The 15447-nt window shown below is 34.7% G+C and overlaps 1 protein-coding gene across 1 annotated transcript; it reads right to left on the bottom strand.

Moving 5' to 3' along the window:
* Nucleotides 1–886: 886 nt before the first annotated feature.
* Nucleotides 887–9194, bottom strand: LOC110454426 (zygote arrest protein 1-like). The gene is made up of 2 exons (XM_021503914.1): nt 8190–9194; nt 887–2376 (listed from the first exon to the last, which is right to left on the bottom strand). The coding sequence occupies exons 1-2, from the start codon at nt 8322–8324 to the stop codon at nt 2107–2109; spliced, it is 405 nt and encodes a 134-aa protein (XP_021359589.1). The 5' UTR covers nt 8325–9194; the 3' UTR covers nt 887–2106.
* Nucleotides 9195–15447: the final 6253 nt, after the last annotated feature.

The raw sequence follows: 15447 nt of genomic DNA, 5'->3' as shown, positions 1-15447 counted from the left end.
GATGTTGTGTGTGTGGTAAGAATGTGATGTTGTTTGTGTGGTAAGATGGTGATGTTGTGTGTGTGGTAAGAATGTGATGTTGTTATTGTGGTAAGATTGTGATGTTGTTTGTGTGGTAAGAATGTGATGTTGTTAGTGTGGTAAGATGGTGATGTTGTTTGTGTGGTAAGATTGTGATGTTGTGTGTGTGGTAAGAATGTGATGTTGTCATTGTGGTAAGATTGTGATGTTGTTTGTGTGGTAAGATTTTTATGTTGTTAGTGTGGTAAGATTGTGATGTTGTTTGTGTGGTAAGAGTATGATGTTGTTTGTGTGGTAAGATGGTGATGTTGTTAGTGTGGTAAGAATGTGATGTTGTTAGTGTGGTGAGAATGTGATGTTGTTTGTGTGGTAAGAATTTGATGTTGTTTGTGTGGTAAGATTGTGATGTTGTGTGTGTGGTAAGAATGTGATGTTGTTATTGTGGTAAGATTGAACGCCATTTATGTGGTAAGATTGTGATGTTGTTAGTGTGGTAAGAATGTGATGTTGTTAGTCTGGTAAGAATGTGATGTTGTTAGTGTGGTAAGAATGTGATGTTGTTTGTGTGGTAAGGTGGTGATGTTGTTTGTGTGGTAAGATTGTGATGTGGTTAGCGTGGTAAGGTGGTGATGTTGTTTGTGAGGTAAGAATGTGATGTTGTTTGTGTGGTAAGAATGTGATGTTGTGTGTGTGGTAAGATTGTGATGTGGTTAGCGTGGTAAGGTGGTGATGTTGTTAGTGAGGTAAGAATGTGATGTTGTTTGTGTGGTAAGATTGTGATGTTGTTTGTGTGGTAAGAGTATGATGTTGTTTGTGTGGTAAGATGGTGATGTTGTTTGTGTGGTAAGATTGTGATGTTGTTTGTGTGGTAAGGTTGTTGTGTTTGTGTGGTAAGATGGTGATGTTGTTTGTGGGGTAAGATTGTGATGTTGTTAGTGTGGTAAGATGGTGATGTTGTTTGTGTGGTAAGATTGTGATGTTGTTAGTGTGGTAAGGTTGTTGTGTTAGTGTGGTAAGATGGTGATGTTGTTAGTGTGGTAAGAATGTGATGTTGTTTGTGTTGTAAGAATGTGATGTTGTTTGTGAGGTAAGGCTGAAATTCCGTTTGTTAGGTTATAGTGCAATTTTACTTCTTTTCTATGATTGTGATGTTTGTGCGATAAAACTGTTGAAGATTTGTTTTAACTGAACTAATAATAACAAACACTCAATTAATTTGGGAAAAACAACGTTTTACTAATGTGTAAACTACAAAAAAACAGGTTAATAAATAAATAAATAAATAAAAATACTTCAAGACCCTGGATTTTAATCATATTTTGCCATAATAGTTTTCGAACCATCTAGCGTGTTTTCGTATTTTTCAAAATATTATGTTTATGTGAAATTTTTTTTACGCTTTTGTCGTTTTGAAATGATAAAACATGAAATAGGCTTTCAATAGCGTGTAAAATTAATCGCGTACAGAAAAGAACACCCCATTATTCAAAATATAAAGAAGAGAGGTCAAAGACATATTCTAGTTTACTATTAGTTACAGACATATTTAAAATCAAGTTGGTAATGTATTGTATATAACTGTCTGTGGTGTTAATGTAGCCTATCCAAATCTCGCGTGTGCTAACTATAGAGAACGCCTACAAGATGAAGCGCTCATTGCAAATCGAGTTTTTCAGTGGTTTACTCCTTTGGAGCGGACTATTTCCGTCTAGAGTCAGGGAATTTTCTCTCTGTGTGAGTACAAGTATGTCCATACCAAACCATTTATAATCTCTAATCTGCAGTCAATACATACTCCGACAAGTCGAAGGTTTCCTGTTTTGAACCTGCGGTGTTGATCTCATCCTCCCCAAATACCCTGCTCAACAGGACGGAAGCATACGTTCACTTCGGTTGTGGCACTGCTAGTGCTAAGTTGTTGGATTACAGTCGTGAAAATAAGACTGAAACAGTCCTGAAAAAAATCAATTAAACCCTTTATCCCATGAACAGTAATTAGCATGTTAATGGACACAATTCCCAAGCATTGGCGACCGACAAATGACGCCATGTTCTCGCTTGAGTGAAACTGAACTAGGCAAGAATTTACACACACTTCCAGCCAGACTGACACTTTTGGCACAGATCTGCTCGGTGTGGCTTTTTTGGATCCACGTGGTGCTTGTTGTAAGAGGCGTTGCTGTCGTTTTCATCGCCATTTTCATCTTCGTCGTCTTCAAATTCGTCATCGTTATCGTAGCCACACTTTCCCTTACATATGTTTGCAGGTAATCCACAATTACCACATTTTATGACTTCTACTTTGTACGGGTTACATGCTCTCCTGCAGTTCTCGCATTCTTGTTTGAAGAATACCTAGAAACATTTTTTTTTAAGATTGTGAATATTTTGAAAAAAATATAAAGAGGTGGAAAAATAAACTTCATATTCTGACGTTTTCCAATCATCGTCTCGATTGTATGCACCCAACGTATTCTTTGGTTATTAAAACATGCAGAGAACGAACCTATCTTAATGATTAAAACACGTTAGAGAACGAACCTATCTTAATGGTTAAAACACGTTAGAGAACAACCCTATTTTAATGGTTAAAACACGTCAGAGAACGAGCCTATCGTAATGGTTAAAACACGTCATAGAACAAACCTATCTTAATGGTTAAAACCCGTTAGAGAACGAACCTATCTTAATGTTTAAAACACGTCAGAGAACGAACCTATCCTAATGGTTAAAACACGTCAGAGAACAAGCATATCTTAATGGTTAAAACACGTCAGAGAACGAGCCTATCGTAATGGTTAAAACACGTCATAGAACAAACCTATCTTAATGGTTAAAACACATACGAGAACACCCCTATCTTAATGGTTAAAACACGTCAGAGAACACCCCTATCTTAATGGTTAAGACACGTCAGAGAACGAACCTATCTTAAAGGTTAAAACACGTCAGAGAACAACCCTATCTTAATGGTTAAAGCACGTCAGAGAACAAACCTATATTAATGGTTAAAACACGTCAGAGAACACCCCTATCTTAATGGTTAAGACACGTCAGAGAACGAACCTATCTTAAAGGTTAAAACACGTCAGAGAACAACCCTATTTTAACGGTAAAAACACGTCAGAGAACAAACCTATCTTAATGGTTAAACACGGCAGAGAACAACCCTATCTTAATGGTTAAAACCCGTCAGAGATCAACCCTATCTTAATGGCAAAAACACCTCAGAGAACGAACCTATCTTAATGGTTTAAACACGTCAGAGAACAACACTATCTTAATGGTTAAAACACGTTAGAGAACGATCCTATCTTAATGGTTAAAACACGTCAGAGAAAAAACCTATATTAATGGTTAAAACACGTCAGAGAACAACTCTATCTTAATGGTTAAAAGACGTCAGAAAACAAATCTATCTTAATGGTTAAAACACGTCAGCGAACGAACCTATCTTAATGGTTAAAACATGCAGAGAACAAACCTATCTTAATGGTAAAAACACGTCAGAGAACAACCCTATCTTAATGGTTAAAGCACGTCAGAGAACAAACCTATATTAATGGTTAAACCACGTCAGAGAACGAACCTATCTTAATGATTAAAACACGTTAGAGAACTAACCTATCTTAATGGTTAAAACATGCAGAGAACAAACCTATCTTAATGGTAAAAACACCTCAGAGAACGAACCTATCCTAATGGTTAAAACACGTCAGAGAACAAGCATATCTTAATGGTTAAAACACGTCAGAAAACAAACCTATCTTAATGGTTTAAACACGTCAGAGATCAACCCTATCTTAATGGCAAAAACACCTCAGAGAACGAACCTATCCTAATGGTTAAAAAACGTCAGAGAACAAACCTATCTTAATGGTTAAAACCCGTCAGAGAACGAACCTATCGTAATGGTTAAAACACGTCATAGAACAAACCTATCTTAATGGTTAAAACCCGTCAGAGATCAACCCTATCTTAATGGCAAAAACACCTCAGAGAACGAACCTATCTTAATGGTTAAAACATGCAGAGAACAAACCTATCTTAATGGTTAAAACCCGTTAGAGAACGAACCTATCTTAATGTTTAAAACACGTCAGAGAACGAACCTATCCTAATGGTTAAAACACGTCAGAGAACAAGCATATCTTAATGGTTAAAACACGTCAGAAAACAAACCTATCTTAATGGTTTAAACACGTCAGAGAACAACACTATCTTAATGGTTAAAACACGTTAGAGAATAAACCTATCTTAATGGTTAAAAACACGTTAGAGAACAAACCTATCTTAATGGTTAAACACGGCAGAGAACAACCCTATCTTAATGGTTAAAACACATCAGAGAACAATTATATCTTAATGGTTAAAACACGTCAGAGAACAACTCTATCTTAATGGTTAAAAGACGTCAGAAAACAAATCTATCTTAATGGTTAAAACACGTCAGAGAACGAACCTATCTTACTGGTTAAAACACGTCAGAGAACGAACCTATCCTAATGGTTAAAAAACGTCAGAGAACAAACCTATCTTAATGATTAAAACACGTCGGAGAACAAACCTATATTAATGGTTAAAACGCGTCAGAGAACAAACCTATCTTAATGGTTAAACACGTCAGAGAACAACCCTATCTTAATGGTTAAAACACGTTAGAGAACGATCCTATCTTAATGGTTAAAACACGTCAGCGAACGAACCTATCTTAATGGTTAAAACACGCCAGAGAACAAACCTATCTTAATGGTTAAACACGGCAGAGAACAACCCTATCTTAATGGTTAAAACACGTCAGAAAACTAACCTATCTTAATGGTTTAAACACGTCAGAGAACAACACTATCTTAATGGTTAAAACACGTTAGAGAACGATCCTATCTTAATGGTTAAAACACGTCAGAGAACAAGCATATCTTAATGGTTAAAACACGTCAGAAAACTAACCTATCTTAATGGTTTAAACACGTCAGAGAACAACACTATCTTAATGGTTAAAACACGTTAGAGAACGATCCTATCTTAATGGTTAAAACACGTCAGAGAAAGAACCTATCTTAATGGTTAAAACACATCAGAGAACAACTATATCTTAATGGTTAAAACACGTCAGAAAACAAACCTATCTTAATGGTTTAAACACGTCAGAGAACAACACTATCTTAATGGTTAAAACACGTTAGAAAACAACCCTATCTTAATGGTTAAAACACATCAGAGAACAACTATATCTTAATGGTTAAAACACGTCAGAGAACAAGCCTATCTTAATGGTTAAAACACGTTAGAGAACAACCCTATTTTAATGGTTAAAACACGTCAGAGAACGAACCTATTTTAATGGTAAAACACATCAGAGAACAACTCTATCTTAATCGTTAAAAGACGTCAGAAAACAAATCTATCTTAATGGTTAAAACACGTCAGAAAACAAACCTATCTTAATGGTTTAAACACGTCAGAGATCAACCCTATCTTAATGGCAAAAACACCTCAGAGAACGAACCTATCTTAATGGTTTAAACACGTCAGAGAACAACACTATCTTAATGGTTAAAAGACGTCAGAAAACAAATCTATCTTAATGGTTAAAACACGTAAGAGAACAAACCCATATTAATGGTTTAAACACGTCAGTGAACGAACCTATCTTAATGGTTAAAACAGGTCAGAGAACGAACCTATCTTAATGGTTAAAACACGTCAGAGAACAAACCCATATTAATGGTTTAAACACGTCAGAGAACGAACCTATCTTAATGGTTAAAACACATCAGAGAACAACTCTATCTTAATGGTTAAAAGACGTCAGAAAACAAATCTATCTTAATGGTTAAAACACGTCAGAGAACAACCCTATCTTAATGGTTAAAACACATCAGAGAACAACTCTATCTTAATGGTTAAAACACGTCAGAGAACAAACCTATCTTAATGGTTAAACACGTCAGAGAACAACCCTATCTTAATGGTTAAAACACGTCAAAGAACAACCCTATCTTAATGGTTAAAACACGTTAGAAAACAACCCTATCTTAATGGTTAAAACACATCAGAGAACAACTATATCTTAATGGTTAAAACACGTCAGAAAACAAACATATCTTAATGGTTAACACACGTCAGAGAACAACCCTATCTTAATGGTAAAAACACGTCAGAGAACAACCCTATCTTAATGGTTAAAACACGTCAGAGAACGAACCTATCTTAATGGTTAAAACAGGTCAGTGAACGAACCTATCTTAATGGTTAAAACAGGTCAGTGAACGAACCTATCTTAATGGTTAAAACAGGTCAGTGAACGAACCTATCTTAATGGTTAAAACAGGTCAGTGAACGAACCTATCTTAATGGTTAAAACAGGTCAGTGAACGAACCTATCTTAATGGTTAAAACAGGTCAGTGAACGAACCTATCTTAATGGTTAAAACAGGTCAGTGAACGAACCTATCTTAATGGTTAAAACAGGTCAGTGAACGAACCTATCTTAATGGTTAAAACACGTCAGAGAACAACCCTATCTTCATGGTTAAAACACATCAGAGAACAAACCTATCTTAATGGTTTAAACACGTCAGAGAACAACCCATCTTAATGGTTAAAACACGTCAGAGAACGAACCTATCTTAATGATTAAAACATGTCAGAGAACAACCCTATCTTAATGGTTAAAACACGTCAGAGTAGACACCTTCTTTATTTTCATGGTTAATTTACGAGAGAGTAGACACCCATTTTAATGATTAATAAACGAGACATTAGACACTTATTGTAATGGTTAATAAATGAGAGATAAGACACTTATATTAATGGTTAATAAACAAGAGAGTAGACACTCATTTTAATGGTTAGAAAACAAGAGAGAAGACACTCATTTGAATGGTTAATAAACGAGAGAATAGACACTCATTTTAATGGTCAATAAACGAGAGATTAGACAATCACTTTAATGATTAAAAAACGAGAGAGTAGACAATCATTTTAATGATTAAAAAACGAGAGATTAGACACTCATTTTAATGATTAAAAATCAAGAGCGTATACATCCATTTTAATGATTAAAAAAACCGAAAGATTAGACAATCATTTTAATGATTAAAAAACGAGAGAGTAGACAACCATTTCAATGGTTAAAAAACGCGAGAGTAGACAATCATTTTAATGGTTAATAAAAGAGAGAGTAGACACTTATTTTAATGGTAATTAAACGACAAAATAACATCCATTCTAAACTTACAGCTTTACTATTGAAAAACCTCACAGTAAACACCAATGTTATTAGTTAATAAACATAAGAATAAAAACCCATCTTACAAGTGAATAAACGTCACAGTAAACACCCATCTTATTAGTTAATAAACATCCCCTTTTCTTTGAAATTAACGTCAAACTGAACAACCATCTTACTATATAATTGGTAAACGTAAGAGTAAACACCAATCTTAATTGTAAATATATATATGACTTCGGGTCTTTTCGGTCTCCAGAAGAATTGTTTTTTGAGAGTTAGTGACCTATTTGATCTTGGTGACATAAGTCTAGGTTACTTTTTCCCAAGACTGTGTAGCACTCCATACCAGCAAGGTTCTTTTCGTTCGTTTGAATGCTTTGACAGATTTGCCCCTTGTGACCTTGAATATCGGTTGTAATTGTCTGTGTTGTTTTTGAGAAAAAAACGTTTACGAATGGAGGACGGGCAACGAATCGCAAAAGCTCACCTGGCCCTGCCTTTTTTTGGTGAGGTCAACATATATTCCTGTATAGAAATAGTGAAATCACTCTTAAGATATCAATTCAAAAATTTGAAAATTAATTTAACATGTATGATATATAATTGGTTGACTACACAATAAATAAACACGGTATAAAAACAGGAAGCAAGAAACAGGAAGTGCATTCCGAAAGAGGCCCGGGTAAAAGTAAATTTGTAAACAACTCTTTAACCTTGAAATCAGCTGAATTAAAAACGATGTGTCGCATATACCTGTATAAAGAATGTCACAGACTTCACATTCCAAGCGTGTTCATTTTCTGCCATTGCTTTTCTTAATCTTTATTAAGAAAACAAATACCTTTTGCTTATCAACAATGATATCACTCAGACCATTACCGAGTTAGACTTACCTTGTCTGAGTCTGTTAATACCTTGTAGTAAGACTTACCTTTCTTGTTTTCTTGATACAGTACACATGGGCGCTCTCCCAATGTCTGTTACACGATGTACAACGGAAGTACCCGTATCTCCGCTCTAAAGGCGGTATTTGTCTTCTTCGTCCTCGTCCTCGTCCTCCACTCATTCTTTTTACCGAAAGACTTTATTTTTAACTCAACCGAGTTTTTTCCAAGTACCGTCATAGCCTATCGTTGTAGTTTCACTTTCGCTTGTTATGCCGTAATTTTTAGGTTTGAGAAATTGTGTTAATCTTTTACTTTCCTTGATGTGAAATATTATTTTCAAACCGTGATTTACAGTCCAAATTATGGGATGACAATGGTTAAGGACAGATCGCAAAATCAAGATATTTTTTTGTGTATTTGTGTAAGACTTCCATTATACAGAATGTCACGATCTTTTTTTTAAATATTTAGAATGTAAATGACAATTTATGATGACTTCTCTCTAATTCTTGCACGAATCAAAGTGCAAGGAAAATGACCGTCACTTACGCATGGTATTGATAATATAAAACTACTGTTTAAAAGGTTTTTGTATCAATATTCTTCATTCTTCTTAGTAAGTTGTAATAAAGATAGTATAACAATTTTCACAAACAGAAATATTGATAGGTATGCTTACCTTTGGCATAATATTTTATTGTAAATAACAAGTTTTTGAGCTCGTAATGTTCCAAATGCATTTTTGCGGATAAATAAGCAGTTGTTGTTTTTTTAAAGTTATAACTTTAACTGGACTAGGGACAAAATATAAATAATATTTATCATATACTGAAAAAGCCACCGATATATCAGAGTTATGACAAGGTCTGAATATCTTTATCATAGGTGTACAGTAATTAGGAAAGTGTATTCATGTTCCTGTCTATACCACGTGGGTTTCCTCTGGGTACCCCGTTTTCCTCCCACATTATGACCCTCTGCACGCTAACATCCGTGTCAATAAGAGTTACAGATATAAGTAAACACAACTTCCTTCATGATTGTTGTAAAATATGTAAAGGTCATATATAAGAAAAATTGTGAAAACACAATTATTACTTAAATATATTTGAAATAAACTATTTATGTTTAAACAGTTTTACCAACTGTTTATACTCGGTGAATATTTTGTGACTCTTCACAGAAAATAACAACGGGGTTTGACTTTGTAATATTATATTATTAGTTGTTGTACGGAGACGGAACAGGAATATGATGAAAGATGAGTTATTATTCCAAAATCATGTATCTGCATGTGGATAGGCTTGGAAGCAGTAGTGTTAGAATAGCTGTAGAAAATATTGGGATGCTATAGACTTGTCGGAGTGTAGATTTAGGATAATGCTGATGTGAGTGCTATTAGTATTAGCATTTATACCCTTGTTGGCAAGTTCGACTTTCATAAAAACTCTGATGCACCGGAGAAGTTTGACTATGCGTCAGAGCAGACTTAAGTCGAATTCGTGCCACATCCTCACTAACTTTTTGAAGTCCCCAAGCTAGTTTACAAATGTCATCAGAAACAGTTTTTGATGAAATGACTTTGCAGGATAATTGTGCATTCTGTAATATTTTTTAACTTAAGACAGCTGTGATAATAATTTTAAGGTGAACATGTCTTAGAAAGTTACGATACAATATATGTTATGCTATTGTGTGTTTCTTATATACATATACATATATGTATTTCATAACTAACACATGTATTTTACTAACAAGAGGACCATGTGGGAGATTAGCCCATGGCTAAACATGTATTTATCCTTAATAAAGAATGTCGATTATTCTTATTACTATTAAAGGTGAATCCTCTTGTAATGTCTGTAATACAGGGAGAGGAAGCGAATACAGTGTGGTTCGACTATGGTGGACACCCTGTGGTTGTTCTAGGATTTCCATAATTAATGTCTTCAAGCGTAGCATTGTATTCGGTTGAACTATTGTAATGCCGATGTCCATGATTAAGCTTTGGTCTCCTTTGAAGAGTGAACAAACACATTATGTTAGAATGACTTCACTCTTGACTTCGCGCAGATTTTCTACAGAATCGACAAAGCCATGACATCCCTATGACACTTCGGAGCAAAGTGGTCTACTTTAATAAAAAATTATATATTTACAGAACGGGGAACTACCTGTACGGTTGTTGCTTAGATGGTACTTTTTCTATAAAATACGGACAAGGAATAGCACGATCAGGGAAATTTCAGATAAAAACTTATTTTCCCACGTTTCACTGCCGAACGATGACCATTCATTCAATGCCGTAATTGTTCTTTTGTTTCACCAAAATATATCAAGCCACAGAGGACACATTCACTACCATATACAACATAAGAGGTTTAGAAATTCAGTATTCCAAAGCTTCTGGTATATTATTCATTTTTTTGGTAGAAAACTGTTGTAAGAATATACTGCATGTCATATAATGTTAAATTCCACACTTTGAAATTAAAAGTTACCCTCTAGCGTGTCTTAAATGTTTTACCCGTCAGAGTTAATAAAACTAGCTCTGTTAGTCAGATTAGCGATTTCTCATTCAAGATAAATATCAGTTTACTTTTTCATCATAAAACGTTATACCTTCACGATGCACATATGATAAAAAGGTTGTTTTCCATTTAGATGTAAGCATTCAACGGTATGTTTCACAGAATAGCAAGGGTTGTCAGAAGTAGATTTATCAGAGATACAATCAAGAACTTCTCTGTGCTTCCATTCCTAGGATATGTTTCAGGTTAGGTTTTATCGTTACTGATACGGTGAGATTGTAAAGTTGCTTATCAAGGTTCAACAAGCTCCCTGGAAGAGGCTATAGTCACCCGAAATTGGAACCCCATGATAGGCCATATTCAAAGACACCAATTAAAGATTACCTTATATGTGTAATTCTAATATATTGGACTTGTACATTAATTATTAAAATGCTCCATAGCGATGTATAGCGATGTTAACATAGTCAATAATAAGACATTAAGGCTTAATCAAAATAGTTCGTCTGACTTATAACATGTCATTCTCTTTTGAAGCCCAACTGAATGCTACGATACGGGGCCTAATTTCTCTTCAACTAACTATGGAGAGGCATGCCAGCCTCAAAAGTAAATGATTATTGCTATGGACATGCACAAAAATCATAGTATAATGCCCGAGTAACATATTTTACCGGAATATCTATGTAAAACCAAGGGCATTGTGGCCGTTATGATCACATAAACTTTATATAAAGTGCCCTTTCGTAACATTGAATGCTTTTATGAAAATGCTACACATGTCATACACATTAAAGTTATTTTCAGTTTCAAAGTTTATACCATGTTTAGCGCATTCATGACATCAAAAACAGTTATGAAATGGCACGTCCTGTCAAGTTCATTTATCGATTTAGGTTACGTAGGATTTGTGTTCTTGTTTATTATCTCCTAAAATATATTACCATGGAATTTTATTATGATTTAAGTCGTTTCGCATGGAAACACCTATCTTATTTTGAGGCTAGTAAACCTCTCTACGGCTAGTAAAAGAGAAATTAGGATCCGGATGACCTAGGTATATATATGGACTTCAGATAATATGTCATTTCATAATATGCATTTGGGTCGCTTAAGAGAATGACAAGTTATAAGTCCGGTGAACTATTTTATGAAGACATCAGCCTTAATGTTTTATTATTGACTAAGTTAACCTCGCTATGGAACAACGTGATAGTTGAAGTACAAGTTCAATGTATCCAAACTACATATATAAGTTCTGATCTGTACTTGGGGTATTTGAATATAACCTATCAGAGGTTGAACTTTAGGATGACTATAGCCTCTTTCAGGGGGCTTGTTTAACCTCAAATTAAATTGTATTGTTATGTGGTAATATTGTCGTTTTATTTAAGTGGTAAGACTGTAATGTTTTTAATTGTGGTAAGATTGTTATGATGGTAATTTCGAAAGACTGTTATGCAAAGTATGTGGTAATCATGTGATTTTGTCATGTTACTAATGTGGTGAGACTGTTACGTTTGTGTTATAAGACTGTTATGTTTGTGTGGTAAGACAGTAATGTTTGTATGGTAAGATTGTTACGTTTGTGTGGTAAGACTATTACGTTTGTGTGGTAAGACTATTACGTTTGTGTGGTAAGACTGTCAAGTTTGTGTGGTAAGACTGTAGAGACTGTTAAGTTTGTGCGGTAAGACTGTTATGTTGGTTTGGTAAAACTGTTACGATTGTGTGGTAAGACTGTTATGTTGTGTGGTAAGACTTTTGTGTCAGTGTGGTACATATACTCCTGGAATGCCATTCATGTGTTAAGACTATGATGAGTGGCAGTTTATCAATACACAAATAACAAATGCAGTGTTAAGCTAAGAAAAATCAATTTGTAAATTACAAAGGTTTAGAAATAAAAAAAAACATCACAGTCAATAAAACAAATCACAGTCAATTGTTTTTGCATTTCATGTATCGCTATAGTTACCACTTCAAAATCGGTATATTACTACAGTCTTAATCAAACTAGAATTTTTGTTTATTGTTTATTTGGGGTTTTTCACTATCCATCGCTTTTGGGGCAAACGATTTTGCAAGTAGTCTAGCATGTTTGTAGTTCATCATTAAATATTAAAAGATTTTTTTTTAAAAGGAGAAGAAAAAAAAGAAATTTTCTTTCTTAGTGCGATTTGTTGACATACTGGAAAGTACATTTTTAATGTACCGCATAAAACCTGTCTTTTGTGTTATATCGATAAACTTTACATCTCGCCTTTAGTTGCTATAGAGAATGCCTGATTAAATTAAAATAAAAAGTGGTTTATTCCTTTGAAGAAATAACAACTTATAAGGATTTTAATACTTTTATGAGTCGAATGTGAATGTCATTCTCCTAGAACATCTTGGTCTATAGGACGTTTGTATCAGTGCGCTCTGTAATACTCATAACAGTCAAATGTAAATGTCATCCGTCTTGAACATCTTGGTCTAACAGGACGCTTGTATCAGTTCGCTCTAGTTGTGGCGCTGTTGGTGCTGTGGAGAGGGCTTCCTGATTTCATCCCAATAAAGCAATTGGAGAACAGTCGTAAAAATAAGGCTTGAAGCAGTCGAGACAAATTTTTATTCTGAATGATATAATAAAGGTGGAACTCCATGATGATGATGATGATGATGATGATGATGATGATTATGAAACAGTGTAATAATGATCATGATATTTATGAAATGATGATGATGATGATGAGGATTATGTTAAGATGATGATGATGAGGATGAATGGCGAGATAATGATGAGGATGATGTTAAAAGATCATGAGGACGATAATAATCATGAAATAGTGATGATGATGATGACGATGATGAAGATGATAAATGGTGTGCATGAGTGAATGAGTGGTGTGTGTGTGTTCATTCATATTCCAAGTGACATATATAATTGAAATTCCTTAAAAAACCCACCAAAAACCAACAACCACAATATCTATATATACAGGAAGAACAATTTATATTTACCAGTAAACCATTTTAAACGGGCGCTAGCGCTGGGTAAAAGCACCAAAACTTGTAAACAACTATCTTGCCCTAAACAGTGTATATCTTAAACCCGATATATTTCACATACCTGTATCAATAATGTCAAAAAGTAGGTACTAAAGTGCATATCATAACTAACACAGCTATTTAGCAACAAACGGTTTAAACCCATCAGTAATATCCCGTCGGTTTAACGGAAATGTGTCACTGTCTGTGTCTGCTGATACTCTTTAGTTAAAGTTACCTCCTTGTATGTACCTTTAATTGTCTGTGTCTACTGTACTCTGTAGTTAGACTTACCTTGTATGTACCTTTCATTGTCTGTGTCTGCTGATACTCTGTAGTTAGACTTACCTTGTATGTACCTTTAATTGTTTGTGTCTACTGGTACTCTGTAGTTAGACTTACCTTGTATGTACCTGTCATTGTTTGAGTCTACTGATACTCTGTAGTTAGACTTACCGTGTATGTACCTTTAATTGTCTGTGTCTACTGGTACTTTGTTGTAAGACTTTCCTTGTATGTACCTTTAATTGTCAATGTACCTTGTATGAACCTTTCATTGTCTGTGTCTGCTGATACTCTGTAGTTAGACTTGCCTTGTATGTACCTTTAATTGTTTGTGTCTACTGGTACTCTGTAGTTAGAATTACCTTGTATGTACCTTTAATTGTCAATGTACCTTGTATGAACCTTTCATTGTCTGTGTCTGCTGATACTCTGTAGTTAGAGTTACCTTGTATGTACCTGTCATTGTCTGTGTCTAATGGTATTCTGTAGTTAAACTTACCTTGTTTGTACCTTTTATTGTCTGTGTCTAATGATACCATGTAGGAAGACTTACGTTGTATGTACCTTTTATTGTCAATGTACCTTCAATGTACCTTTCATTGTCTGTGTCTACTGGTACTCTGTAGTTAGACTTACCTTGTATGTACCTTCTAATGGTATTCTGTAGTTAAACTTACCGTGTTTGTACCTTTTATTGTCTGTGTCTACTGATACTCTGTGGTTAGACTTACCTTGTATGTACCGTTCTTTGTCTGTGTCTACTGATACTCTGTGGTTAGACTTACCTTGTATGTACCTGTCATTGTTTGAGTCTACTGATACTCTGTAGTTAGACTTACCTTGTGTGCACCTTTCATTGTCTGTGTCTACTAATACTCTGTAGTTAGACTTACGTTGTATGTACCTTTTATTGTCAATGTAGCTTGTATGTACCTTTCACTGTCTGTGTCTACTGATACTCTGTAGTTAACCTTACCTTGTATGTTCCTTTCATTGTCAATGTAGCTTGTATGTACCTTTTATTGTCTGTTTCTACTGATATTCTGTAGTTAACCTTACCTTGTATGTTCCTTTCATTGTCCGTGTCTACTGATACTCTGTAGTTAGACTTAACGTGTATGTACCTTTCATTGTCTGTGTCTTCTGAAGCTCTGTAGTTAGACTTACCTTGTATGTGTCTTTAATTGTCTGTGTCTACTGGTACTCTGTAGTTAGACTTACCTTGTGTGTGCCTTTCATTGTCTGTGTCTACTGATACTCTGTACTTATACTTACCTTTTATGTACCTTTCATTGTCTGTGTCTACCGATACTCTGTAGTTAGACTTACCTTGTGTGTACCTTTTATTGTCTGTATCTACTGATACTATGTGATTAGACTAACCTTGTATGTACTTTTCATTGTCTGTGTCTACTGATACTCTGTACTTATACTTACCTTTTATGTACCTTTC

The sequence above is a fragment of the Mizuhopecten yessoensis genome, unplaced genomic scaffold, assembly GCF_002113885.1.
Source record: "Mizuhopecten yessoensis strain PY_sf001 unplaced genomic scaffold, ASM211388v2 scaffold7833, whole genome shotgun sequence".
NCBI lineage: Eukaryota > Metazoa > Mollusca > Bivalvia > Pectinida > Pectinidae > Mizuhopecten > Mizuhopecten yessoensis.
The sequence above is the reverse complement of the archived record's forward strand: the minus strand, read 5'-3'. Positions and strand labels throughout refer to the sequence as shown.

Coding starts and splice junctions, on each gene's coding strand:
- LOC110454426 (XM_021503914.1), bottom strand. CDS start 8,324: ATGAGTGGAGGACGAGGACGAGGACGAAGAAGACAAATACCGCCTTTA. Junction 2,377..8,189: donor GTATCAAGAAAACAAGAAAG/GTAAGTCTTACT, acceptor AAATGTTTCTAG/GTATTCTTCAAACAAGAATG.